A 27,870-nucleotide genomic window follows, 5' to 3' on the forward strand; every position below is an offset into this window, starting at 1 on the left:
ACTTTCCACTTCCTGTAGTGATTAAGAGAGCTGAGTCTTTCACCTTTAAGTAGGCCCCCAATGCTCCTCTTAGGAAAATACATTGGGTGTACGTGGAGCCCACCTCACAATTGTCAGCATAAATATCTGGCGATAAAATGATTTGCATAGATATTGCTGTTGTTCTTCTGTAGTTTCCCCTATCATCCTCCAAATGCAGTTGGCCCACCCAACCATCTTTGGAAAGTTCATCTCTGTAGAAATCTCTAGAATAGATAAAACCAGAAAACAAAGGAGAAGCCTTTCTTTCTTTCTTTTTCTTTCTTTCTCTCTTTCATATAATTAGTTTTTAATTAATTAATTTATTTTATGTATATGAGTACATTGTTGCTATCTTCAGACACACCAGAAGAGGGCATCAGATTCCATTACAGATGGTTGTGAGCCACCATGTGGTTGCTGGGAATTGAACTCACGACCTCTGGAAGAGCAGTCAGTGTTCTTAACCACTGAGCCATCTCTCCAGCCCGCCATATAATTATTTTTAATTTTATGTGCACTGGTGTTTCATCTTCATGTCTGTCTGTGTGAGGGTGTCTGATCCCCTGGAACTAGAGTTACAGACAATTGTGAGCTGCTGTGTGGGTGCTGAGAACTTAACCCAGGTTCTCTGGAAGAGCAACCAGCATTCTTAGCCACTGATCCATCTCTGCAGGCCCAAGGAGGAGCTTTTCAACTAGGTAACAGGAGTGAGCAATATCTAATACAGAATGGTAGATGTGGGCCACACGGATGGAGACCATGCTTTGGTCCCTAGTTTGTTGTTGTCTTCTTTTCTTTCTCCTTTGGATCCCTGGCATCATATGGATGCTCCCTTGGTCTATGAGTTCTAGATGAATGGTGTGACCCAATGTATGATCCTCCACAAGGAGGTTTGTGTGCTTCAGTATTATGGGAAGTGTGGTAGTTTTTAATGAGATATGTGTGCCCCATAGTCCAGGCATTTGAGTACTGGGTTTCCAGTTGGTGGCTGTTTGAAGAGGCTTAGAAGATGTGGCCTTCCTAGAGGAAGTATGCCACTGTGGGAGAGCACTGAGGTTTCAAAAGACTCTTGCCATCTTCACTTCACTCCTTGCTTCCTACATTCAATCCAGATGTGAGCACTCTGCTTCTGCTCCAGCTGCCACATCTGGAGCTTGCTACCATGCTTCTCCGCCATCATGGTGATGGACTCTTACATCTCCAGAACAGTGAGCTCAAAGTCAACCTCTCCGTCTATAAGTTGCCTTGTTGCCAGTGTTTCTTTTGCATCTCGGGGAAGGGTGCATATTAGTTACTTACTTCATTGCTGTGACCAAAAACCAAGCAAGAAGTAACTTAAGGGAAGAACAGTCCATTTTGGCTCACAGTTTGAGGGTGCAGCCCATCATGGTGGGGAAGGAATGGCAGTGAAGGCAAGACAGCAGGATTATGCAGCAGCTAAATACATTGTGTCCATAGTCAGCTAGCAAAGACAGGTGGATGATGGTGGTCAGCTGGTATCCCCTCGTTATCAGCCCATGACCTCAGCCCATGGGATGGCACCACCCACATTCAGAGTGGGCTTTTGCTCCTCATTTAAACCTTCCAGGAAATGGCCTGATATGCAAACCAGATGTGTGTTTCTCTGGTGTTTCTAAATCCCCTCACGCTGACAAACCAAGTCAGCCATCAGAGGGTGTAAGGGGCTGTGCCTTTGCAGAGTTGAGAATGCTCAGCATTCTAAGGCCAGCACCTTGGGAGGAGAGCTGGGAGTCAGGGTTAGAACACAGTCTTTAAGAACCTGGCCTTAGGAGCCAAGCGGACTGACTTCAAATGTGTTTCTCCTCGATACAGTAGCCATGAGCAGTTAGCAACCGAGCCAGCATCTCTGAATCTCACAGCTTTGCCAGAAAAACATGGAGCATCATGATGCCTTCTGCATGAGAAGACTGGCACCCAGCCTACCACCAGGACAATAATGCCCCTAAATGCGCTGCTAAGTGCCTAGTGCTTTCAACAAAGTGTAGCTAATAGGAAGAGAGGAAGATGTGGCCATTGGGGAGAGGGAGGGTAAGCATGACTGTGTGGAGAACACCAGGGTTCTTGGGATTGTTATCCACCTTTTCAAGTCCACTTCCTAGGAGCTAAGAGACCTCCTAGAATCATGTTTCCTCCTCCCTTGAATACTCGGGGCAGCTAGAGAAACGTTTCTCTCATATAGCACATGGCGAGATCTCACTAGCTCACATTACATGTTCCCGACAAAGACCACACCTCTCGTGACCACTAGAATTTGTCCATTTTATATAACGTTTTCATAATTTCATAAATTATAAAAATTTATAATATTTTACAATAACCAGTTTTATAATTACGGAATGCCCAATTGGTATACAAGTACGTTTTAGTTCACTGTGGGTGATGTGAGGGTTCCCTTGGGTTTATCAGAAACATATTCTCCCTTCCTCGTATATTCCAGAGATTTTTGCAGAGACTAACTTTCCAAAGCCGGTTGTGTGGGTTGATTGTATTTCAGGGGATGATAGGGACAGGAACGACAGCAGTGTCTATGTAAACCATTTTGTCGTGGTATGTCTCTATTGAAGAACTTGTAGGCAGTCTGTGAGTGGTTCTGTGGAGACTGGTGCTCCAACACGCTGAGTGTTAGGGGCTCCTGGCGGTGATTGGGGTGATGCTACCAGCGTGTGAAAACTTATAGAATGTGAATATGCTGTGTAAAAGTAAAATATGAAAAATGTCTTGAGTCCCATTCATGTTACAGAAAGGAAATCGATGCTCACAGAAAGTATTGAAGAAAGACTTCAAAGTATATGATGCGGTTGTCTCATTGGAGGGTGGTCTCTAGTAACAGGGACTAAGGTCCTACAATAACCATTCAGGTTTCTTCATCGCAAAGCCTGATTGGATGTCTCTTCAGGTGACAGCCTGATATTAATACACTGGGTTTCTTTCCAGCGATGAGAATGCCAGGAAAGACTTGAAGACACTGCCAGTCTTTCCAACCAAAACCCTTCAGGAACATCCGTCACTCGCTTACTGGTAAGCCCCGTGCCGCGGTCAGAGCCTCTGCCGAGCACTGAGTACTAGCAGATGAAAGAGAATTTCTTTTTTTCTTTTAAATTACTTGTACCCCTTGTAAGCATACTCTCCATGGTTTCAGTCTCCAAAGCTTGAAAATGGTCTTTTTCTGCACACACATAAAAATTATGAAATAAAGATGATAAAATATTCCGTTCTGATAACTTTAAATATGAAAGCTGGGACGCATTTTCCAAATATACAATGAAATTGGATACAGAGCCTACACTGCATTCAGACTCTGGAAACTTCTGAACAAATCATTGTTAAATGAAAGTTTCTTTAAAAAAAAAAGTGAAGTGGGGTGGGTGGGGAGGGGTGGGGAGGGGTGGGGTGGGGTGGGGTGGGTGGGGTGGGAGGTGATTGATCTCAGAGTGGTCTCATGGCTACACCCAGAGTGTGACTGAAGAGCTAGCTGAAGTGTAGGGTAAAGTAGGGTCTGAAGAAAGGCTGAAATTTCCAAGTCTCTCCTCTTCCAGCATAAGATCAGAGGATTTTGTCTACAGAGCAATGTCCAAACTGGTAATAAAAATGTTTCAGATGGGATTCAGACTCAAATACCTAAGAAAAAGCAAAAAAAGTCTCATCCCAGGCCGCCTGGCACCCTTTCTGTAACCCAGGGTGACCTTGAACTTCTGGCTTCTCTGTCTTTGTCTTCCAAGTGTTCGGATTACAGGCGAGGGCCACTATGCCTTGCTCATGTGGTACCAGGGATCAAACCCAGGGCTTGATGCATGCTAGGAAAGCACTCTACCAACTGAACTACATCTCTTTTTAAATCAACAACAGGAGAATGGGTCTTTGGCTCAAAATTACCTCAGCAATGATCTCCATCTAGTATTTAATATTTGTACTTTGCATCTAGTGTGATGGATCTAGAATATTAGTTTTCCACTTGAGAAGTTTAACATGTTTCCTTTCCTAGTAAACAAAATATGAATTCACTTTAAAATATGAATACAGCCGGGCGTGGTGGCGCACGCCTTTAATCCCAGCACTTGGGAGGCAGAGGCAGGCGGATTTCTGAGTTCGAGGCCAGCCTGGTCTACAGAGTGAGTTCCAGGATAGCCAAGGCTACACAGAGAAACCCTGTCTCGAAAAACCAAAAAAAAAAAAAAATAATAATAATAATAATAAAATAAAATAAAATATGAATACAAATCCTATATGGAAGTTAGAGGTCATAGTGGGAGTAGTCACATGTGAACTAATGAGTGGGGTCCTACAGAAACAGTAGAGGAAGCCCCTTTGCCTCCCAAGTGAGGATGCTCCTCTCAGGTTTCCAGTGGCTGCCCAAGAACATAGAAATGGAATCTGGATGTCAGAAAGACACATGTCACCGCGCTTATTTCCCTGTTTTGCAGTGAGGACAGAGTGATTGAGCATTATTTGAAAATCAAAGGTCTCACTCGGGGTCAAGCTGTGGTCCAGTAAGTATCGTTTTTTTTCTTCTGGTCTAAATACAGTTTTAAAGAAAACATCACTGTGATTCCATAGGTGGGCGTTACCAGTTCAGATGCTCTCCAGTGTGGGGCAGGTAGCCGAGAAGGAAGTGTTGGCCACCTAGGAAATGGTGAAGAGGATTCTGGGCATGGATAAGGTGACTTAGCTTTGAGTTCAGGAATGATGATGTCAAACCTTCCAATATTTTCAAAAAGAAGAGGGAAATTCAATTTGTGTCTCTACTTTGGATGGAACTCACAATACACTTGCCGATGGAGTTCTGTTTCTTCTTACTACCAAGAACAGACCATAGTTGAGAGAGATGGATGGATAGATGGATGGATAAATAGGTAGATAATCTTAGTTAGGGTTTCTACTGCTGTACAAAACACAATGACCAAAGGAACTTAGGGAGAAAGGGGTTTATTCGGCTTGCATTTCCACATCAGTGTCATCACCAAAGGAAATCAGGACAGGAACTCAAGCAGGGCAGGAACCTGAAGGCAGGAGCTGATGCAGAGGCCATGGAGGGGTGCTGCTTAGTAGCTTGTTCTCCATGGCCTGCACAGCCTGCTTTCCTATAGAACCCAGGATTACCAGCCCAGGATTAGTACCACCCACAATGGGCTGGACCCTCCCACATCCAATCATTAAGAAAAGGTCCTACAGGATTGCTTACAACCTGATCTTATGGATATATTTTCTTAATTGAGGTTCCCCCTTCTCTCAGATTACTTTTGCTTATGTGAAACTGACATAAAACTATCCAATACAGATATATAGATGATAGATTGATGGTACGTAGGTAGGTAGGTAGGTAGGTAGGTAGGTAGGTAGGTAGGTAGGTAGATAGATAGAGAGATAGAGAGATAGATAGAAAGATAGATAGTCTCATGTACACAGGCTGACCCTGAACTCACTAAGTAGCTAAGGATAGCTTTGAATCCCAGGCTCTACCTGCCTCCCAGCCGCTGGGACTCTAAGTGCCACTACACCCATTGTCTGCCATAGTCTTTGACTGTATAGAGGTACCCCTGATTTATTAAGATACAGTAACTTCTAAGTTATTGAAAGTTATGAAGATCAACAATCCGTCATAGTTGGGGACTGTTCTAGTAGTCAGAGAGTAACTCCCAAGGGCTGTAACTTTATGAGAAAGAGTCTGGACAGCATAAGTCATGTGAGCAGTGAGACAAGGACCCAGGTTGCCTGCCCCCTGGTGAGGACACAGTCTTCTTAATCAATCTCATTTCCGTGACACACTGTGATGCTCAGGGCAGAAGGTAGAAGCCAGCAGTTCTAAGGTTGAACTCTTGACATTGCCATTCACCGTCCGTGCTCCAGAACTGTGAGGTGGAGGAGACTGCCAGGGATGGAGCAAGGATGGGAAGATAATCTCCCTGAAGGCTGGTGTGCACGTTAGGTAGGGTCCTTTCTTGAAAGAAGTCTGTTGACCCTTCCTGGTCCTTGTTGCATGGTTACAAACACTAACTGTTTATGTTGGTTAATGTTTGCCTGTGGGGTTCAAGCTTGTGCACTTCTATCACTGCTTGATGTGGGCACGTTCACCTAGCCCCTTATGCCCTTTTTATGTAGGGCAATTACCAACCCTATCAAGTTAGCGATTACACTGTCCAAAGAAATTAGTCTTCAAGATGCCATTAAAAAATCCTTTCTAATTGGAAATGAGCATGATCAAAATATATTGTATTAAAGTTTCAAATAATAAATAAAAACATTATTTTATCTTGAGGGAGGGAAAGTCCCTCAAGCTAAATAGGGATTTCATTTCCTAGGTGATGGAGAATTCTTACTCAGTGCAGCCCACTCTTTAAAGGTACACAGTGCCTTCTTGAACAAAAATAGAAACAGTAACATGTGCCACCATACCTACCTCAAAAGTTGATCCTTACTGTTTGTATCTTAAGTGTTTGCCTTAAAAAAACATTTGAAATGTGGGACTGGGGAGATTGCTCAACAGTTAGGAGAGCTGGCTGCTCTTTCAGAGGTCCTGAGTTCAATTCCCAGCACCCACATAGAACCTCACAGCCTTTCATAATTGCCCTGTAGATTCTGATGACCTCTTCTGGTGTGTAGATGTACATGCATACAAAACACCATACACATAACATGCATAAATAAATAGGCGATGTATAGTGGCACATACCTTTTATCACAGCACTCTGACTCCTATGTTAGCCTGGTCTACAGAGCGGATGTTCAGGAAAGCCAGCACTATACAAAGAAGAAACCCTGTCAGAGAGAGAGAGAGAGAGAGAGAGAGAGAATAAATAAAGTTTGCAGTGTTAATACAATCTAATTGTAATTTGTATAAAAATTCACTGTATGTGTTTTGTTAGAAAGCCTCTGACTGATGCATAAGGTACAAACCACATTACTCTCTACAGGGGTTTACTATTCTGTTTCCTTGAGTCTAGGAGCTTAGTCGTGTGTAAAGGAGGGAAGCAAAAGCAAATTGTGTTTCCTGAAATCAGTTTTTCCCAAAGGACCCTCTTAATGTTTTGATGGGCTTACAATGTGTCCATTTCTTTAGGTATATGAAAATAGTAGAAGCCCTACCAACCTATGGAGTCCATTACTATGCAGTGAAGGTAAGCACTTCTCATATTTGAGAGTTTCCCATCATGCCCGCCAAGCAGTGCAAGTCACTGAACAGCATCTAAATGTGTGTGTCAACTGTGTCTAGAATTTGCAATGTTTTAGATTATGTTTTAAAATGTGTATTTATCTTATTTATGTGTGAGTTTGCCTGCATGTATGTCTGTGTACTACATGCATGCAGTGCCCACAGAAGCTAGAAGAGGACATCAGATTCCTGGAAATTCAAGTATCAGATGGTTGAAAGTCACCATGTGGGTGCTAGGAACTGAACTCTGGTCCTGTTGAAGACCAGCCAGTTCTCTAGGAGACTAAGTTCTCCTTCCAGCCCCAAAATTTCAGCATTTGAAATAGAATTGTTTTCTTAAATGTTTTAAGTCTATTGCTGTTTGTGGCTAATTATAAAGCATATCATTCAGTTGCTTTCCCAGAGATAGTCATTTTCATTCTCTCTCTCTCTCTCTCTCTCTCTCTCTCTCTCTCTCTCGCTCGCTCGCTCCCTCCCTCCCTCCCTCCCTCCCTCCCTCCCTCCTCCCTTTCTCCTTCCCTGTCTCCTCTCCCTCCCTCCCTGTCTCCTCTCCCTCCCTCCCTGTCTCCTCTCCCTTCCTCCCTGCTCCACTTGCATGCTGGGTATTGAACCTAGGACCCATGGCATGCTAAGTCCATGCTATACCACAGAGTCCACCTGCCATTCTAGGCCATCTTCATTATCCACCCTTAGTGATTTTTTTCCCCGTTATTTCCCTCATGAACGCTCCTGGGTCTTCATTTGTCACTTCTCCATGTGACAGTCCCATCAGCCTTCAATGTTTATGCATACATCCATGAGAAATGCTGACGATTTTGCACATGTTGCATTAGCTCACCCTCATCAGTGTGCTTTGTCCTCTTGTGCTGACAAACCGGAAGAAGCTGGCTAAGAAATATTTTGATGTAAAGGATGCAGCATAGATAAAGGGAGTTTTGTTTGAGAGAAGCATAATTTCATAACTGATAAGCTCTTCAGTGACTTTTGATGTCATGACAATGTTGAAATCTTTACCGTTGCAGATGTAGGGAAATCAGATAACGCACACTTTGGTATTGAGGATGACTGTGCTAAAAATGTATCCAAATTTAATCTTAATTCTCACGGATTCTGCTTTACACATGCACACATGGCCTAGCCCTAAATGTTTCCCTCTGTCGATACATTCTTTTTATTGGAAATAAAAGCCTAATATACAGACTTAGAAAGACATACTATATTTATAATAGAATCCATATATGTCTGTTCTTCACACGTATCTCAGACTGATTATTCACCCTGGTGTGGAGTTGTCCATTTCCCCAAAAGCTCTTCTTATTTCTCCTCTGTTCATTGTCAATTGTGCTCTGAGCATGGGGCTCAGAACCTCTGCTTTTCTCCTGGTAATCCCTTGGAAATTTCCCAGCCTTTATAGCTGGTGATTTAGCTGAGAGAACAAAGGTCTTTTTTAAAAGTCATAACTAACTTTGAACTGAATTAATTCTTCATTGAATTCAATTTTTTAAATATTCTCTCCAGTGATTTAATCAAAACAGTAATGCTTTAGTCTTTTGGATGATAATACCCGTATTATTAGCTTTGCATGTGTGCTTATTATTTGAAAAGACCCTAAGAAAATATTTTAACAAGATAAGTTTCTCAGTATAGGTCTGCTTACCAGCACAGATTTATATTGGCTTGCTGGTACTTTTTCAAGGAAAGTTAGAAACAGCACTTCTCATCTAGAAGACTTAACAGATCTCAGGCCTCGTGTATTTTCTCTTTTTAGGATAAGCAGGGACTTCCATGGTGGCTTGGGATCAGCTACAAAGGAATCGGCCAGTATGACTTACAAGACAAGGTGAAGCCTCGCAAAGTAAGTGTGAGCCTCTGCAGACACTTGGGGGCCTTGAATGTTCTAGAACTGACAGCATTGCTTTCAGCGGCACCTTGAACACTCTCGGGTAGTGAACCTTGCTAGGTGAAGCTGTGGTACAGAGGCTACTCACGCTCAGTGTAACCTTTCAAAATGACTCATTTATACAAGGGCCATCTTCTCCTTTGTTCATTGAGAACGGGCTCTTGTGTGGCGTGAACTGATCTTTCTGCCTCCACCTCCCAAGTGCTAGGACTGTATCCGCCACCACACCTGGCCGTATCTGCCTGTCTGTACCCAGCCAGTAACCTAAACTGCACTGAGGTTCAGCTGTGATGCTAACTGCAATATGGTTTACAGCCCCTACACTTTGGTTTAAATCCAACGTTTTTGTGGTGATTGTTTCCCAATGAAATGGTTATAAGCAATCTCTCTATAACCACAGCTATTTTTGCTTATCTTCATCCTCACTGTTGTTTATAGCAAATATAGCTGCTTTCTGAAAAGAAAAGAAAAATGAATGGGTTAAAGGGCCAGAATCTATCAAATTTGGGTTTTCCAAATTTAAATAAGTTACTATTTATCATTATATCATTGTAATCCTGGTATTTGAGAGGCAGAGATAAGAGAATCAGAAGCTAAGGTCATACTCAATTATTATGTTCTGAGTTAAAGGCCAGCTTGGGCTATATGAGACACTATCTCAAAAAGAAAGAAATTAAAAGTAAGGGGGGAAACCTTATTTATGAAACTTCTATTGTCACCTCAAGTATAAGTGCAGCCAATGCACGGTGCCACCTTTTATGATTTGATGAATCTGTATCGCTCGCCATCCAGTGGCCGTTGGTCTCGCCATGTACGGTGAGATAAAACCTACTCAGGCTGTTCTGGGTGAGGTTCCCACTCTCCTTTCCTCCGCTCTGCTGCCATCCCTGCAGGCTGTCGGAGTGAAACAGTGGCCTCTTAATAACAAAGTATGGTTAACTCACCTGCCTTATCACAACCCAGCATCACGGTTGAAAATAACTCTTACACGTCCACCTGTCTCCTGCTGCGTTCTTCATAAAGCAACCCCAGAAACTCACCTTGCTCTGTGTCTTCTGAGACTCCTTCTACCATCGAGCAGTGCTCACAATCGCCCTTACGTTATGGAAGCCGAGGACCTTTCTTGCCCTCACTCCATGGTTGTGACATTAACACGGATAACAGGAAAGGTTGCGTTGGGCAGAGCATGGCTTCCCTTCCCCTGTTCATCCCGCTCTGCTGGGTGAGACTAGTCCGGCTTTGGGGCTGCTTTGTTAGAGAAGCATTAACAAAAGCAACAAGGCAGCCTCCAACCACCAGATCCTCCTGTGTTTGTCATCAGCTGGCTGGCAGTCTCTGTCAGCCCTGTGAACAACGCTGGAGTAAGGAATGCTGCCAATCAGATCCGGGGCCTTGCAAAAGCCAGGCTAGCGCTGCTTCCCCAACCCTCTTGCCACCTTTAAAGCTTCCCCGAGTTCCATTATATGGAAATACATAATCTTTGTAACAGATTCTCTCTCACGATCCTCCCGTCCACCCTCCACCCAATTCCGAGATTACAGGTTCGAGTCAACACACCTAACTACCAATTGTCTTTTGAAGGCCATTACAGCTTCCACTGTGGGTGGGGCAGTGGGCTTGGGGTACTGGGGCATAATAAAGAGTCCCAGCCAAGCCACTGCCAGTCATGGTTTCTTAAGGCATAGCTCACCCATAATACTATGTTTCTGCCCATTAGTCTGTCCTGAATATTTACCTTTTTAGTAAAGAACACACAAGAGTCTTGTTAGGTTTTACTAAACTTGTGTGCAAAATAGGCCTTAGGTCAACTCACAAGTCAACCTATAGTCACCTAGCACAGCCTGAGAGGTCCCAAAATTCTCACAACATTAGAAATGTTTCTTTAGAGAGAGAGAGAGAGAGAGAGAGAGAGAAAGAGAGAGAATCTCAGCCTTCTTTCCACTCTCAGAGTTCTTTTCCCCCTCTCCTTAATAAATGTGTGCTTGCAGTGCATAAGAAACAAAAACAAGCCATCAGATTTTTTTCCCACGTAATGGTGTGTCATATTCTCACAGCAAACGCTGAACTTCATTTCCTCGCTAGTGCTCCTGACTCGCAAAACCCTTCCCTCACATTCACAGCTTCGTATAAGTCTGTACCCACTGCTTCACGCCGATCACAATCAGGCCGGCTTCTTCTTTGGTCCAGAGTCTAGACCAGGCCCAGCAGCCACGTCCTGTTATCAGGCCGTAGCTTTCCTCTTCCGTTTTCAACACTGGCTTCTCACTTCTGACAGGATGTTAGCTCTCTCCTTGTGGTGTCTGTTGCTTGCCCTCCTCTCCTCCGTCATTCCAGGGGTCCACTCTTGGCTGTGGTTTTCGTCTGTTGAAATCTGATGGTGGATCTTGCTTTCTGTAACCTGCTGATTTGATCCGGGGACAGGAGCCTGTTCTGCAAGGCCCTTTCCCGGCCGGCATGCACACGCTAAAAGGATGCATAGTTTAAAGGGTTGTGAGCACCCACACAAAAGAAGGCTCACGCTTCAGCATCTGGGCAGGCAGCAAGTTCTCCAATGCCCAGGAAAGAAGCGAGGTCATGCTGACAAATTAATGGCCATGTGCCTACCTTGTTGATGGAAAAGCAAACCAGGAGAGAGACAGACCAAGAATCATAGACTCGTGCCAAAAGGCTGGTTTTAAAAGGGGTTGTTTAAGGCCTGTTGGTAAAGGCCTGCTAGCCCTTCTAGATAATGTCTGTTAATTATTGCCTCTAAATGTTGGGGCCATGTTTGACTTACTACTAGGGCACTAGCCAGCATTCTTCATTTATTCTAGCTTTAAGTTTTTGTCACTCTTGGGGTTGGGCAGGGGTCCAAGTGGTTTTCCATCAGTGAAGCACCATGACGCAGCCCAAGAGTTGAGGGGCCGTCCTCCATCCTGGCCCTGATGTCTACTGTCTCTGTGATCTTGGTTCTGTGTATGGAGTTGTGTGTGTTTGTACGGATATCTGTGAGTATTTTTGCCATGCAGAGTCTCCAACCCCAGAGACTCCAGCAGGCTTAGCAAGCACTCTCCCACTGAGCTATATCCCCAGTGCTTATTTGCCTTGTGTTCCTCGGTACAGTTTTCATCTCTTTAAAGGAGTCTTCCTCATCTTGCACAACTGTAATCCCACTAGCTGAAGGGGGTGGGGTGTGAGAACTGAATGAGATTATACTCTGGCCCGTGCCTGATAAACAGCTATCACCAGATAAAGAAAAATCATTCCTTGGGAGGGAGGGAGGCAAACAATTAAAGAGAGCATGTGAAATATTTTTATACTGACAGGGAAGGATATTGCAAAGCAATCCTGGGATACTAGAAGTCCCTGTTTTCAGTCCCTATTCCCTACTGGCAAACCCTTTTTCCGCCCCCTGTGTGTTACCCATAATGCATGAAGATGTGCTTGCTATTTATGAGAAGAAAAATCATTAATGACTTTACGACGGGTTCTCTGTACCCCCAGACCGGTCTTGAACTTGCTATATAGCCAAGAAATCTTGAATTTTTGATTCTTCAGCCTTCAACTGGGGTTACAAGTGTGCATGACTGGGCCCTGTTTATATGAGGCTGAGGTTCAACCCCAAGGCTTTATGCTCACAAGGCAAGTACCCTACCAACTGAGCCAGCCCCTCTTCTTAGGTTTTTATGGATTGTATAGCACTTTTTAAAAAGATTTATTTATTTATTTATTTATTTATTTAATGTCACTGACACATCGGAAGAGGGCATCTGATCCAGTTACAGGTGGTTGGGAGCCACCATGTGGTTGCTTGGAATTGAACTCATGACCTTGAAGAGCAGCCAGTGCTCTTCCCCTGAGCCATCTCTCTGGTCCCTTGTTCAGCATTTTAAGAGAGAGAGAGGGAAAAAAATGTCTTTCACAAGAAAGTAGACCATCCATCCGAGGGCAAGTAAGGCTTTAGTGTGTATGTCATGACCTAACTCTGGCTCTACAGCAAGGACTTCGTCTGGAAAGAGAGCAGAGGTGGGGGACCAATGGGGCACTGCTACTCTAGGTATCTCCTAGACCATCCTGATGAAATGCCTTTCAAGATTAGCATCTTATTACTTCATAGCATGATAAGAGATCCTTGCAGTGAATATCTTCACTCTTGGCCTTCAGTTAAGTGATTTAAAAAAAAAAAAAAAACTGTTGGAATTTCCTCGTGCCTGGAGGCGGATGTGTTAAGCAATACACACAGAGTCCTTCTGTTCGACTGTTATAGCAGCACTCCGTCCTGTACCAAAAGGTAGCAGCTTGATTATCTGTCTAATCTAAGACATCATGACTGTTTCCACTTCACCTTGCTCTTTCCAATGCCAGCTCGTCGCCCTGGACCACAGAGAAGGTCCCTCTATCCCATTGTAGGGTTAATGCTAGGAGACCAGGAAGAGCTCTGTCTGCATCAATATAACACACTGTCTGGGGTGGAAGAGAAACACTGGATTACAAAATGTGGCCAGAGGACCAGTCCATCCTGTTTAGAAAGTGGGTAATGAAGCTTCAGCCACACCAATAATCAATCTGACTGTTTAAACCTGCAGAGCCAGTGGGAGGAGACCGCCAATCCTATCCCATGGGCTTGAAATGAGAACCAGTTTTGTGTTCCCACTGACCAGCTGGGACTTGGAACTGCCACTTAGCCTCTCTGCCCCCTCATTTTCTCATCTGTCGAGCTCGGAGGATTCTCCCTCCGCTTTCACCTCTTGGTGTTGTAGGCATCCAGTGGGCTAAAGGAAATTATTCAGAGTGAAATGTGTTCCCCTGCGCTCCATACTTCCCTGCACAGTAGGACATCTCCCGCCACCTCTGTGCTTAATTCCAGTTAAGGGTTGAAATTCTGTGATGAGGACTTTTCAAGATTCAGTTGAGTGTAGTTAAAGAAAGTGAAAGGCATTGTAGAGCAAGCCCTTTCTCCTTCAGGAAGTCCCCGACTCATTGCAAGGAAGGCTGGGAAGCATTGTCTTCATGCTGGCAGGCTGTGGCCAAAGCTATAACTCAAGTTGTTTTGTTACCAAAAATAAATTATATATATATATATATATATATATATATATATACACTTATATATACACTTATATAATATATAAATATTATATATATATATATATATATATACACTCTGGAGGAAGTATTTGTGGCTGCTAACTTATCTGTTTCTCTGAAAATATTCTAGAGAGATGGTTGTTGGAAACAAGGAAATCGTATCATTGTAAACTCTGAATTGCCTCTGGTACAATTCTGTTGAGATGGAAGATCAGGCATGGGATGGGGAGGGACATTTGGTGTGTTCAGGGAAGTGACATTTAAGCTAAGGGCTGAATGAACATGGTGGTTTGTTCTTCTCTCACAGGAAGGAGGGAGGGTGAATGTTCAAAGGAGGCCACTGACCACATCTTCAAGAATGAGAGGATTTCTTACATAGGAATGGCAAGTGCTCTCTGCAGAAGAGGAAATAGCTCTGCACAGAGGCCACCATCTCATACCCATGGCCACCCTCTTACTTGCTATACCTAGGACTTAACCAATGGTTAGCCTTGTCACACACACAAAGAAAAATGACATGTAGAGTTGGAGTTTGTAGCTCAGGTGTTTGCCTAGAGCTGGCAGGGTGCTTATCTAACACGTATGAGGTCTAAAGTTTGATTCCCAACACCATATAAACCAAGCACGGTAGAGTGTACCTTTGGTCCCAGTGTTCAGGAAATAGAGGTATGAAAATCAGAAATTCAAAGCCATCCTTAGATTCAGAGCAAATTTGAAGTCAGACTGAGAAACAGTGAGTTCTGGGGGCTGGGTGTGGGGACAGGGAGAGAGAGACAGTCACAAACACAGAGACATAAACCATAAACAGAGTCAGAGAGTACCTGGTCATCTGCGGTGACACCTGGGAACAGCACCATGCCAGGCCTGGTTGTCTGACACGCATGCCCATGTGCCCCCATGCAAGTTGTAACAGGAAAGAGGCCAACCCCTCAGCCCTGGGTGGAGACTTGGCCACAGGAGAAACTTCGGCCAGAACCTATCCTAACCCACCTAAACCTATTTGCAAAATAGCCAACATATTTAACTGATCACATGTGAGGTGTGACATTTTTACATACATATGGCTATGAAATCACGCCTGAAGAAGAATAGTTTTCAGACTCTGAGAATGTTCTGTTGGGATCTCTTAGAAACGTGTTTTTACCACAGCTGATACTGTTGGGCACGCAGGACCGCTTTAGTCTGGGATAGTTAAGTCTCTCTAGCAGGTAACAGGTAACATTTGTATCTAGAAAAGTACCTGAGCAACCATGTTGATTCTAGAAGTATTATCTATGTGAAAGAGTCGGAATTCTGATACTCACTATTATGGAGCAAAAGCATCTTCATTTACATATCCTACCTCTCAGAACCCAGAAAGAACACAAAATATTGCCCCCTAACTCAGCGTTTCTCAGACCCGGTTGGATCACTAGTTCCTTTGAAGTATGAGATTCCCTGGGCGTGGTGGCGCACGCCTTTAATCCCTTCACTTGGGAGGCAGAGGCAGGTGTATTTCTGAGTTCGAGGCCAGCCTGGTCTACAAAGTGAGTTCCAGGACAGCCAGGGCTACACAGAGAAACCCTGTCTCGGAAAAAAAAAAAAAGTATGGGACTCTCCTGAGCACAGTAGTACAGGGCCCAGTGTCTGCACTTTGTCCTGGCAGCATCCTCTCTTCCCATGTGATCACCAGCCAAGTCCCCTCCCACCCCCAGATGGCCTGGAGGTGGGGTGAGGTGGGGAATAGTTCAGCTGCCCTGAGCTGCAAACCACTATAATTGAAGTTGAGGGATATGCAGGTCACAGGGCACATATGTAATCCCAGTGCTTGGGAAGCTGAGGCAGGAGGATCAACATGGGTCTAAGACTAGCCTTGGCTGTGAAATCAAGTCCCATTTCAAGGGACTTGGTCCTATTCCACAAAATGGCTGCCATAATTGCCTTCTCTGTTCTTTTTAATCTGAAGTATAAATGAATATTACTCTTTCCCTTCCTTTTCTCCTCCTCTTCCTCCTCCTTTTCTTCCTCCTTCTTCTCCTCCTCCTCTTCCTGTTAAAAATACAACAAACGTCACTATAGATTCTCCCCTGACTAAAAAAAAAGAAGTGATGTGCTATGATGCTATGCTGGCATTTTGGATCCTGACTATGGTTGCATGTGAACCCCAGATCCATCCCTGCTGCCCGGGTGTCTTGTCAGTGGCCCTTCTGTGAGTCTTTGTTTTCTCCTGGATGGGATTTAGCTTAAGACGGTGCTTCCATGTCTGGTTGTGGGGAAGGGACAGTGCACATGGTTTTTGGTACCCCAGAAGGCATTAGCGATAGATACCTTTATTCATCAGATACAACCCTCAGAATAAGTTAGTGCTGTCTTGTTTGCTTTGCTTCACATCATGGGATATGGGGGAATCACCCTCCCCGAGTGACTCATTGTTTCATGTACCTTAGTTGTGATTATCCTGAATTTAGTCATTTCCATTTGAATTTGTAGTTAAATGATTAACCTATAATACAGGAGCAATGAAAAGTCCCAACTCCTTGTGCTATCTTTTCCTATCCCACCTTACTGTCAGACCTGGGTGATGTGTAGTTGCAGTTTGTCATGATGTAAAAGAGAACTGGGTCCTCTCTGTACAAAGTGCTCCCCATGAGGGGGGAGGGAGGGTCTTATGATCCTCCAGCAAACCCCTTGCCCTATGCAGCAGGTTCTCCAGCATTCCTCTGCTTGTCAGGGCACATCATTTTTCCTGGCTACTCCAGACAGAAGGAAGCTTGTTGCCCAGTCTGTCTGTGGGACAGGCTGATGCCCCACCCTTCTGTTTCTCTATTCCTCTGTGACTGCCAGGTATGGGACAGAGGAACAGATTTCCTCCCTATAGGCTATGTCAGGAAACCACCCATGAGACCCACACTCCCTGCCCAGGATGCACCAGGAAACCACCCAAGAGATCCATGCTCCCAGCCCAGTGTGGTCATAGAAATTGAGAACTGGAGGCCTGGTGGATGACACAGCTATGTCAACAGAATAACTGAGCTGTTTCCTCCGTGGAAAGAAGATGTGGAGGCAGATAGCTACTGCTAGCTTTGTTTCTGCTCTTAAGTGGCTGCTCTCTATTTAGTAACAATTAGCCAAGTGTTCAGCAAGCCCTTCCTTCACAACACATTAGCTCAACCACTCACTGATGGATATTCCGAGCCAGGCTCTGGGCCAAGTACCCTACAAACATAAACTTGTATTTGGATAACCTTTGGAGGCAGGCATCATCGGGCTGTTTAACAGAAGAGGAAACTGAGGCTTAGGAAAGCTAAGCACAGCTCTTGAGTAGTGGATTCAATTGTAAGCCCAGACCCTCAGGGCAGTCCTGTGTGTGCATGCCATGAGGGATGAGACCTGCTCACAGCTCAGGAACAATCACAGGACATTGCCCATAGGAGGTATTAAAAAATACCGTTGAAGCCGGGCGTGGTGGCACACGCCTATAATCCCAGCACTCGGGAGGCAGAGGCAGGCGGATTTCTGAGTTTGAGGCCAGCCTGGTCTACAAAGTGAGTTCCAGGGCAGCCAGGGCTACACAGAGAAACCCTGTCTCAACAACAACAACAAAAAAATACTGTTGAGACAGGCTCAGTAGTGCATGTGTTTAATCCCAGCACTTGGTGGTAGAGGCAGGTAAATCTCTACGTTCAAGGCCAGCCTGGTCTCGTATACATCAGACCTATTTTCTAAAAGTCCCTCAGGGCTCCCACCCCTTCAAACTATCAGACTGTTTTGCTTTGCTCTAGCGTGTTCTTTGTTTATGTCTGTGTGTGAGTTTTTGCTTGGGTGTGTGTCTGTGTTCCACATGTGTGCCTGGTGCCTGTGGAGGTCAAACGAGGTCAAACAACCTGCAACGAGTATTACAGTTGTGAGCTGCCCTCTGGGTGCTGGGAACTGAGCTCCTCGGGTCCTCTGGAAGAACAGGCAGTGCCGATTCACCTTGCCAGCCCCAAGTTCAGGTGGAGATATGGCAGAGGTGACCTTGGCTAGTTTTTCAAAGGCTTATACATGTGTGAGACCTAATTGAATAATAGTTGATATCCACAAAATGCCTTAAATGTTTAAGACACTCCTTTCTTTGAATGATGTGTCATAATGTAGCAAATTTTTTCCCTAAAGTCTTCAGATGTCTTTGTGTCTGAACAGGAAGAAGACTTCATATGTATGCAATATTTTTACACAGGAGTTTATTTTCTAACAGTATTTGCCGCTACCTACCATGGTTCCCTACCTCGGCGTTTAAATCCTGGACTCTTCCTCGTTTGAAGACAGATGATGAGTGACTTTGACATATGTCTTCCTGTTGTGATTTCTGGAATACATCTTCCTTGACCCCCCCTCCTTCCATGTTTTATCCATTCCTTTACTTTTGTGATATCAGAGTAACCCAAGACACCGCCTGCTCGCCTGTATCTGCTTCCTTCTGTTGATTCCAAAGAGACAAGTAATCATTGCAAATGAGTCCAGAATAGAGCGACGTCGGGGAGGCTTTGTCAATAGTCTTCCTTTCACACTTCCGCTCTTTCCCTTTAACAGCTAGCAGCATCAGTGAAACAGCAGATTCTCCAACACATGGCTTCCACTAAGAGCACGTCGACAATGAACACTAACTCAAGCCAGCTTTAGAAAACATGTCCTTTCCATATTCCGAACGCTATTGAAAACGAATCCCGTCCCTTTTCTTCCTCTTTCTTTAAAGTCTTCAGGATTAGCATTTTAAGTTGGGCAATTTTGTTTTTTCTGTTTGTGGTAGGAAGATTGCAAGTAGGTTTGTATACATGCACGCACACAAATGCTTTGCTGTTTTAACTCAAACGACACATACCATGCCTGACAACTACATCCAAGAGGTGGTAAATCTGTAGTGTAAAACTGCTTCCATTTTGCCTCCTTTTAAGCCTGAATCTTCTCCTCACATTCAGAGTCCCTTTGGCACCTGCGACATTTCTCAGAGATGTAGAGTCCTTCTTATCTGTTTCAGAGACGACTTCTCTAAGAAAGAGTTTCAAACCAGGCAGGTTGCCTTGGATAGCTCCCTAGCCAATTTCCCTTTCCCCTTTTCATTAAGTCTCCACATGACTTTGGCCAGTTCTGGTTTATTCTTTGCTGTTAGGCATTGGGACAAGAGAAGAGCCTGTATCCTGGTTGAAATCCATAGTCGGTCGTCTGTTAGGTCTCCAACACTAGAGCACCTTTAAACAACATCCACCCGCCTCCATTGGCCCTTCCAGCCCCTCAGCCTCCCCCTCACCCCCGAAAACAAGCACTCAGAAACACTTGAAAAGTGTACTGGAAGAATGATGGTACACACTTCATGAAAAAAAAAAATGACCTATCAAACAACACTATCTTACATCTAACCACCAGCTAGATCAAGCGCAGTTACAATAAAAAGTATTTGTAGCCACTGTAAACATTGATAGGATCGCACTGATAGGCACATGGAATTTCTAAAGGATTCCCCAGATGACAGACAGACATCTGGGCTCTGAACTAACAGATTCATTTTATGTCAACTTCCTCATAATTTTGAGAAATAAGTATTATTTTTATTTTGAATTATATTTTCATTTGAATTTGAGAGTAAATGTTGAGGACTGACTTCCAGAAAGCACGAGAATCAGGCAAAAAAAACAACAACAAAAACCAAACAAACAAACATGGACAGGGACTAATTCTGTCAGTTTCATTTCATCCCAGCTTTTCTCAAGCTGAAGTTTCATGGCCCACTTACTCCCTCTACATTCTACCCAGAGTCCATGTTATTACCAGTCCCAGGCCACCTTCATACTGTTCTGTCCAGTATCTCAAAGCACTCTTTGCATAAACTTTTAAGATGGAGGAGGGGGACGGGGTGGGGGTGGGGGGGAGAGAGAAGGGAGCTCCTCTGACACAAAAAAAAGCCCTGCCTGTCTCCCATAACGTCTTCTGCAAATCCAATTGCCATGTAATTATTTCCGATTCTCTGTAAATAACTAGAAGCCCTTCAGTTTTTAAGTAGGGTTTCTCCTTTGCTGGGGCGCCAGCTTGCTCTGCGCTCGGGGCAGGCTGAATGGAGTCAGCCTAGCATTTCCCATTCGCAAGTGATAAGAGGGGGAGGTGGCGGCGCACAGAGATCAGGTTTCAAGTGGAGCCCTGGTTTTATGTGTGTGGGAATGGACGCAAAGGAAAACACAGCCCGGCTGCCTTCTGACTCTTCCTGTTGAACCTGTTCGTGTGCCAGTGAGTAGACCTGAGTAAAAAGGTTTTCCTCAAACAGCCTTGGGTGCAATTCGTGCCTGGATTCAAAGTCGGCTCACCTCTCAGGAAGTACCGTGGGAATCCAGGCTGCCCCATTTTAGAACTCCTTTTCTGAGAAAATCTACTGGAGAGAACCTGGCTCCCCTCTCCCTGACGTGGAAAGAGGGTGCTGGGGAGGTGTCCCTCGGCAGAGTGGCTGATGTCAGTGGTGTGTCAACCGTGGGAGGCTTGGTTTGTGAAACCGAGTTACACCTAAGTGTCTTATGAAACTCGATTCAGAAGGTACTGGAGCTACCGTCGTGGGTAGGGAGGCAGGCAGGATCCCGGGGCTTCCTCTCACGTTTCTGCCCATTTGGGGGAACTTTTGGATTGAAGGAAATGACAACCTCAGCGCCACAGAAACCGTAGGACGTGGGTATGTAGCTCTATGTGTTTACTAATTCCTTGAAACTGGAGAGCCGGGGCAGTTGCAGACAGACAGCTGGGTGTCTGTCCGTGGTCCACGCTAGTCAGCCGTGCTGTTTGGGGTCTAAGGTTCAGTCTGGACACTGGCTCTACAGCGGCTCTTACAAACTGTACAGCTCAGCCCATCTTTCTGTGCGCCCACGTTTGTGAAAAGCTTCTGTTCTTTGGGAAATGTGTTTTCTGATTGTGTGCTGCAGAGCAACGCCTCTTAGACAACAAAGTGTGTTCTAAGAAAGGCTCTGGGGGGTCGCTTTAACGTGGAGGCAGAGCTTAGCAATGTCTGAGGTTGCGGGAGAGAACCACCCGGTCCAAGATAAGACCTCAAAAAGCCTGCATCAATCCAAAACTTAATGAAAGGGCTGCAGAAATCAGCCAGGCACTCTCAGCCCTGTCAGTATGCACAGTTTATCATATTATTTGGCTTTTGAAGACACATTTCCAACAAAGTTTGTTTCTCCATCCAAATGACAAGTCACTTCGAGTCCCCCATTGTAAAGGCAGCTGGACAAGGCAGGCAGAGGTTGGGAGCTCTGGCCACACCTGGCAGCTCTTCACTTGAGAAAGCCACAAGAGTCAGCCATCGCCCCCACCCCAGCCCTTGCTGGATTCCTGGCATTCTGTTTGCGTCATTTTGGGGCACTGGGCTAGGTGAGTTTCTTAGACTTGCCTGGGATGTTCTTTTACTTTCACTTTGCGTGCCTTTGAAATGTTATCTTTGATCTTTATTGAGACATCCCCTCTGGTGGCTTTTCCATTTAAATGTGAAGGCTAGCTAGGTCTTTTAAGCAGAAGGTCTGTGCTTACAGTAACCATGCAGGTTTCCTGTCCTACGGTTGAGTCAGGGGAAAAACTGATGCGTGTTCTGCGGATGCGCGGTTTTATTGTTCAAGGAAGATTTACTGGTGAGGTGAAGTTTACTAGGTAAACATGAGAGAACAAAATGGTTTCGGGTTATAGTTGATTTGTACAAAGTTTATAAATCACCTGTTTGCGCTTGACCTTGTTGGTGTAGCTGGGGGGGAACTTGCAATCCTTTCGTTAGGAGTCTGACTTGTGGAGTTAGTAAAACTAAGAGTAATGAAAGCTACGCGGTTTTCTTAATTTCTTTTAGCTATTTCAATGGAAGCAGCTGGAAAATTTGTATTTCCGTGAGAAGAAATTTGCTGTGGAGGTGCACGATCCCCGAAGGTAAAGAACAGAGTTTTGTATGAGCTGTGATGCGGCGACTGTGTATGCATAGCTGTTCGTATTTGCTTGTATTTCCCTTGGAGATTTACCTCCTAGTGAAGTCATTGTGGTCAAAGATAAACTGTGTTTAACCTATAGGGTAACTGTCAGGCATTTTAAAGCACTGGGCGGCTTTACATTTCTACCAGTGTAATAAGTGAGGTTCCAGCTTCTGCATAGTCTCTCTAGCATTGGTTACCCTTAGTATGTGTATGTGGGTGTATTATTTTTAAATATAATATTTATTAATTTTAGGGACTTCATACACACACACACACACAATGTGGTTTGCACACAATCTCCACCACTTCTCTCTATAACTACACCAGGCCTCTATCCAACTCTTAATGCTTTTCTTTTTAACCTACTGAGTTCAATTTGTGCTGCTTATATATTAGTTGATGAGGGACCAACCACTGCAGCCAGTCAGTGTACCAGGATCTGTGGTGTGTGTCTTAAAGCCATCTTGGTGATAGGAAATAGCCACGGTTGTTTGAGCTGCCATTCCCTTCAGGACTGGTTATAGCTCAGGCTATGGTTATAGCTAGAGCCTCTTGGCAGGGGTTAATTGGATGTTTAATATCTTAAGAGAGTTATCGCTGGGTGTGGTGGTGCATGCCTTTAATCCCAGCACTTGGGAGGCAGATGCAGGCGGATTTCTGAGTTCGAGGCCAGCCTGGTCTACAAAATGAGTTCCAGAACAGCCAGGGCTATACAGAGAAACCCTGTCTAAAAAAGTAAAAAAAAAAAAAAAAAAAAAAAAAAGGAAAAGAAAAGAAAAAGGAGTTATCTATTCTGGTGCTTTGCCTATTTTTATTTTGAGTGTTTGTTGAGTCCCGAAAGAAAGGAAGAAACTGCCACAGTAGTCAAAGTTGTTCGCATGAATAGAATAGACAGGATGCAGGTCTCTGAACAATCAACAAGCATCCTTCAGTAGTTATTCTTTAGACACTAGGTAGGATTTGGAGGTCAGAGGAACAGGAGGAAACCGCTGTGACAAATAGATGGCCCAAGGAGATTAGCCAGTTCCTACTGAGAGCATTGGTGCACCAGCCCCTCCCCCAACACACACACACACACACACACACACACACACACACACACATTCCATGCCCTCCTGCCCTCTGCTCTTCTGCCCTCTTCTGCCTTCCCCAGTCGGCTCAGCTCTCTTCTCCCTGTGGTTCTGTGGTCTTTCTTGCTCCTGCTCCTGCCTTTCGTTGCTCTGGCTCTCCTCCTCGCCTGCCTTTCCTGTTTTTACCTGGTGGACATGCAGCAGTCTGGACTGATGTGAGCCCTGCACATTCTCAGTCAGGGTCATCAAGTTCACCTCCTGCAGGCTGAGACTCCCTCAGTGCTTCCTGAGGTGTCCCCCCTGTGCTCCCTCCTCGCCTTGGGTTTCTGCCCCTCTTATCTCTCCCTACTTTTGGTAGCCCCATTTCTGACTAGGTGCTGTCCCACAGCTTCCCAGTTGACTAACTCCTCATTCAGTTTTGAGTGTGTCAGGATTTATGCAGAGATCGATTGGGGCTGACTGGTTTTAGGGCAACATCGGAACCTCAGGCCTTGTCAGGCAAAGTCTATGCCCCAGAAGGACAGAGGGAAGGAAGGCACAGTGTGGGACAGCTCTGCCGGCTAGGTACACACCGTGTGCTGCTGGCCCAGGGGTGAATAACTCATGACTTTCTTCGTGTTTTAGGATTTCGGTGTCTAGAAGAACCTTTGGACAGAGTGGCCTGTTTGTACAAACCTGGTATGCAAACTCCTCTCTCATCAAGTCCATCTGGGTAATGGCCATTAGCCAGCATCAGTTCTACCTGGACCGGAAGCAGAGCAAAGTGAGTTTCAGGAGGGGCTCCAGTCCTTTTTCTCTCTGTTCAAAAATGAATTTTCTCAGAAAACATGTAAGAAAAAAAATGTTTTAAACTTTGCTGCCAACTGTCTTAGGTTTTTTTCATATATATTTTTTAAGAGGTGGGCAACATATATAGCTAATTTAAAGGTTGTGACATTTGGTATGCATATGTTCCTCCAGCGGTGACATTGCTGGTGACATTTTAAAGTTAGTGACTGGATCCTGCATGCTTTGCTGAAACCTTCCACTTACAAAACTAAAGTTTTCTGTTCTTTTCAAAGTCCCACTTTACAGATATAAACTGCCCCGTGTTGACATCTTTGATTGCACAGTAACCTAATCGTTGTATTGCTTTAAAATGTGATTATATTAATTCCATTTCAATGTTATTCACCTCATAGGCAAAAATTCCTTCAGCCAGAAGCTTAGACGACATCGCCATGGACTTAACAGAGACTGGAACACAGAGGGGCTCCAAACTGGTGACTCTGGAAGCAAAGAGTCAATTCATCATGGCAAGCAATGGCAGCCTGATATCCTCAGGTATTTCCCTGTTCAAGAAAGTATAAAGCCGGGCGTGGTGGTGCACACCTTTAATCCCAGCACTCAGGAGGCAGAGGCAGGCGGATTTCTGAGTTCGAGGCCAGCCTGGTCTACAAAGTGAGTTTCAGGACAGCCAGGGTTATACAGAGAAACCCTGTCTCAAACAAACAAACAAGAAAGAAAGAAAGAAAGAAAGAAAGAAAGAAAGAAAGAAAGAAAGAAAGAAAGAAAGAAAGAATAAGCAATCTTCTTTGTATGTTTGCTACAGATCGTTCCAAATGCAACTTGTTGAGGCCCAAAACAAAACAAAACAATAAAAACCAAACCAAAGATGTTTTATTAAAATGCAACAGTATGCAAAAGCTTTGAATACATTCGGGCCTCAAGCTTACAGAGATCCGCCTGCCTCTGCCCTGGGTTGCACCACCGCCAGCCATCCTTTAACGATTTTTAAAGAATATGAAGTTAAATAGAAAGTAGTCAAGCTGAATAAATCCCATGACACACAGAAATACCGAGTACCCAAAGCTGCCTTAAAAGATGTTGACTCCCTGCCAGGTTGATGCCAGCCACGAATTCTCCACAGAACATAAAAGTCTATCCGTGCACAGTCACAAGTACCTGGTTCCGAGACCGTAACCGTTGCGCCCAGTCCTTTCCTTTGTGGGAAGTCTGGAGTCTCTTATTGCTAAGTCTGTGGAACTTCACTAAATGGACTTGTCTTCTCTAATTCCCCTCTCTGCTTGTAGGTGAAGCAATGGGGGTAGGAGAGTGGGGGGGTTCCTTTGCATAGAACATTCCATTTCCTTGCTTGCTTACTTTCTAAAAAAAAAAAAAAAACATGGAGTGGGGCCTTCTCAGGGCCCATATTCCCTTCATTACAAAAGGAAAAAAAAAAAAGAAAAGAGAAAAAAATGTAATTTCTCCTTGTGTGTGCCTGAATCACATAGCATTTTATTGGGGCTTCCAAAATGACTCAGCCATGAAGTGCAGGAGACATTTTCTTACCAGGCTTTTCCCGATGGCCAGGAGCATGTGAACAGTCTCCTGGTTTCCTTTCATTATGTTCAGAAACAAGGAGAAAAGAAATAAAAGCAGCATCAGGGCCCAGCTCGCCTCCCCGGCCCTTTGTCCCTTACTCAGCAAGGAAGGAAACAGGCCCTGTGTGAACCTCCCCGCCCTGCCCCCACTCCAGGTTCTCAGGACTCGGAAGGCATGGAGGAGCAAAAGCGGGAGAAGATTCTGGAGCTCAAGAAGAAGGAGAAGCTGTTGCAAGAAAAGCTCCTGCAGAAAGTGGAGGAGCTGAAGAAGATCTGCCTGCGGGAGGCCGTGAGTGGCCCCTGGCCTTGCTGGCTTTGGGTTGGGTAACTGTGTCACTTATGTGCTCTTGACCCTGTCCTGTTTTACAGGAGCTCACAGGCAGAATGCCAAAGGAGTATCCACTGAACATAGGCGAGAAGCCTCCTCAGGTCAGGAGGCGAGTGGGGACCACGTTCAAATTAGATGACAACTTACTGCCTACTGAGGAGGTATGATGGTGGTGCTGGGCCGTGGTGTGCACAGGACAGAGGAGCTATCTGTTCCCTACCCTCCATCTATTCCCTCGGTTCAGAATCATGCTGTAGATTTTTCTCTGAGCCACGGAAATAGACTACATCGAACACTCTTTCACTCACGCTCGGAGCAAAATTAAGATCCTTACTATTTTGTTCCCCGGGTCATGGAGAGCATTCTACGAGCCCTGGGAAGAAGTTATCAATAGTATTACAGAAATTAAGATTGGACTTTAGCTTCAGATCCTTCTGCTTAAAACCAAGTAGCCTTCAGCAAATTGTTTCATCACCCTGGAGTGTCCGTTCATCTGTAAAGTGGTCATCATGGTGGCCAACCCCTCTGAAGGGTGCAGTAAGGGTTAAGTGAGATAGCATATACAACATTCAGTATAATTAAGTTAAAGGATTTGATGGTCAACAGAGTGTGTGCTCTCACTAGCAATTATGCCATTATGACCCACCCCATGGTTGTTACAGGAATTTCACTCTCTCAGCTGCCATTTGTAATAGAGGCAAGTTTTGATATGTGCTGAGTACCTACCTATGCACTCAGATCTGACCTAAGCCCCTCGCATGGTGTGTCGGCTAATCTTTAGCACGCTTTCATAAAGTACTTTATTCCTTTTGCAAATTCAGAAAGCTAAAGGATTAAAAAGATTATTTATGAGTAGTATATTCAGTCATGCTACCAGGAACAACCAGAAAGGGTAGTCAGACCCAAATGACGTGTCTCTAAAGGGCCACCTATGAATGTAACATTCTTCACGTGTGAGTCACAGGTTAGAGTCTCTTTCTGAAAACTGGCCTTAAGCCAGCCAAGCGAATGGATGCAAACTCATTTTCCTCCTTAAAAAGAAGAGGTTGGACTGTGAGGTGATGTGAAGGTGGCTGAGATAGGTCTTGTCTTCCTGGAGAGGGTCTGAGGATGCTTGCGTTATTCAAACGTGGACAGTTTCATGCCCGAAGGGTGGACAACTCAGGAACATGCAAGAATCTTTCATTACTATCCAGACATAATGTGAGAGAGAGAGTGACTATGTGTGTCACACATAAAAATAAAACTGTGTCATTGTCTAAATGCAGGATCCGGCTTTACAAGAACTGGAGAGCAATTTCCTGATACAGCAGAAGCTGGTTGAGGCTGCAAAAAAGCTTGCCAGTGAGCCCGACCTTTGTAAAACCGTGAAGAAAAAACGAAAGCAAGATTACACAGATGCTGTGAAAAGACTGCAGGAGATTGAAAATTCCATCAACGAATACCGAATCCGATGTGGCAAGAAGCCCAGCCAGAAGGCTGCAGTTGTCCCACCAGGTGGGTAATGGTGATCTGTGAGCAGGCCCCTGCTCAGGTCTCCTGCTGGGATGTTCCAGTCCTCAGCTTGTTCACTCTGGTGAAAGAGCAGAACAGCATTCAAAGCAACCAGGTAGACACAGTTGAATTTTCAGTATCAAAGGCGTGTGTCAACGGCAGCAGGCTCACCGTTGCAGTTCCATAGGACAGACAGATCATGAACTTTCAGGATAAAGGCTCACAGGAATGTTGGCTCATGATATAACAGACTCCCTGTAACTGGCCTAGAGTCACTGCCCCAAAAACTTTTCACGATGCCGACACGTCAGAACACTGAGCTTTAGATAGAAGCCTTTCTGCAAGATGTTTGAATGCAGCATACCCTGCATTGTCTTGGAGACCCGTTCTTGCACGTGTGCTGATAGAGAAGGGGTCCTGTGATTATCCCATTGCAAGAGAGTATTTAAGAGTAGGCGAATGGGGGTGGAGAAGAGTAGGCAAATGGTAAATGATAACATGGAATGCGGA

At 44.7% G+C, this 27,870-nt stretch overlaps 1 protein-coding gene across 5 annotated transcripts in view; it reads left to right on the forward strand.

Moving 5' to 3' along the window:
- Positions 1-27,870, forward strand: part of Frmd4b (FERM domain containing 4B) — a 246,580-nt gene that overhangs the window by 201,215 nt on the left and 17,495 nt on the right. For all 5 annotated transcript variants that reach the window (XM_085840234.1, XM_085840236.1, XM_085840232.1 and 2 more), the window contains exons 8-17: positions 2,977-3,060; positions 4,464-4,529; positions 7,097-7,154; positions 8,958-9,044; positions 21,988-22,064; positions 23,800-23,938; positions 24,357-24,498; positions 25,694-25,827; positions 25,908-26,027; positions 27,135-27,363. In XM_085840234.1, coding sequence (XP_085696360.1) covers positions 2,977-3,060; positions 4,464-4,529; positions 7,097-7,154; positions 8,958-9,044; positions 21,988-22,064; positions 23,800-23,938; positions 24,357-24,498; positions 25,694-25,827; positions 25,908-26,027; positions 27,135-27,363 — 1,136 coding nt within the window. The remainder of the gene's footprint in view (positions 1-2,976; positions 3,061-4,463; positions 4,530-7,096; positions 7,155-8,957; positions 9,045-21,987; positions 22,065-23,799; positions 23,939-24,356; positions 24,499-25,693; positions 25,828-25,907; positions 26,028-27,134; positions 27,364-27,870) is intronic.

Source organism: Mus caroli, unplaced genomic scaffold (assembly GCF_978045245.1).
Source record: "Mus caroli unplaced genomic scaffold, Mus_caroli_1 scaffold_7, whole genome shotgun sequence".
Classification (NCBI taxonomy): domain Eukaryota; kingdom Metazoa; phylum Chordata; class Mammalia; order Rodentia; family Muridae; genus Mus; species Mus caroli.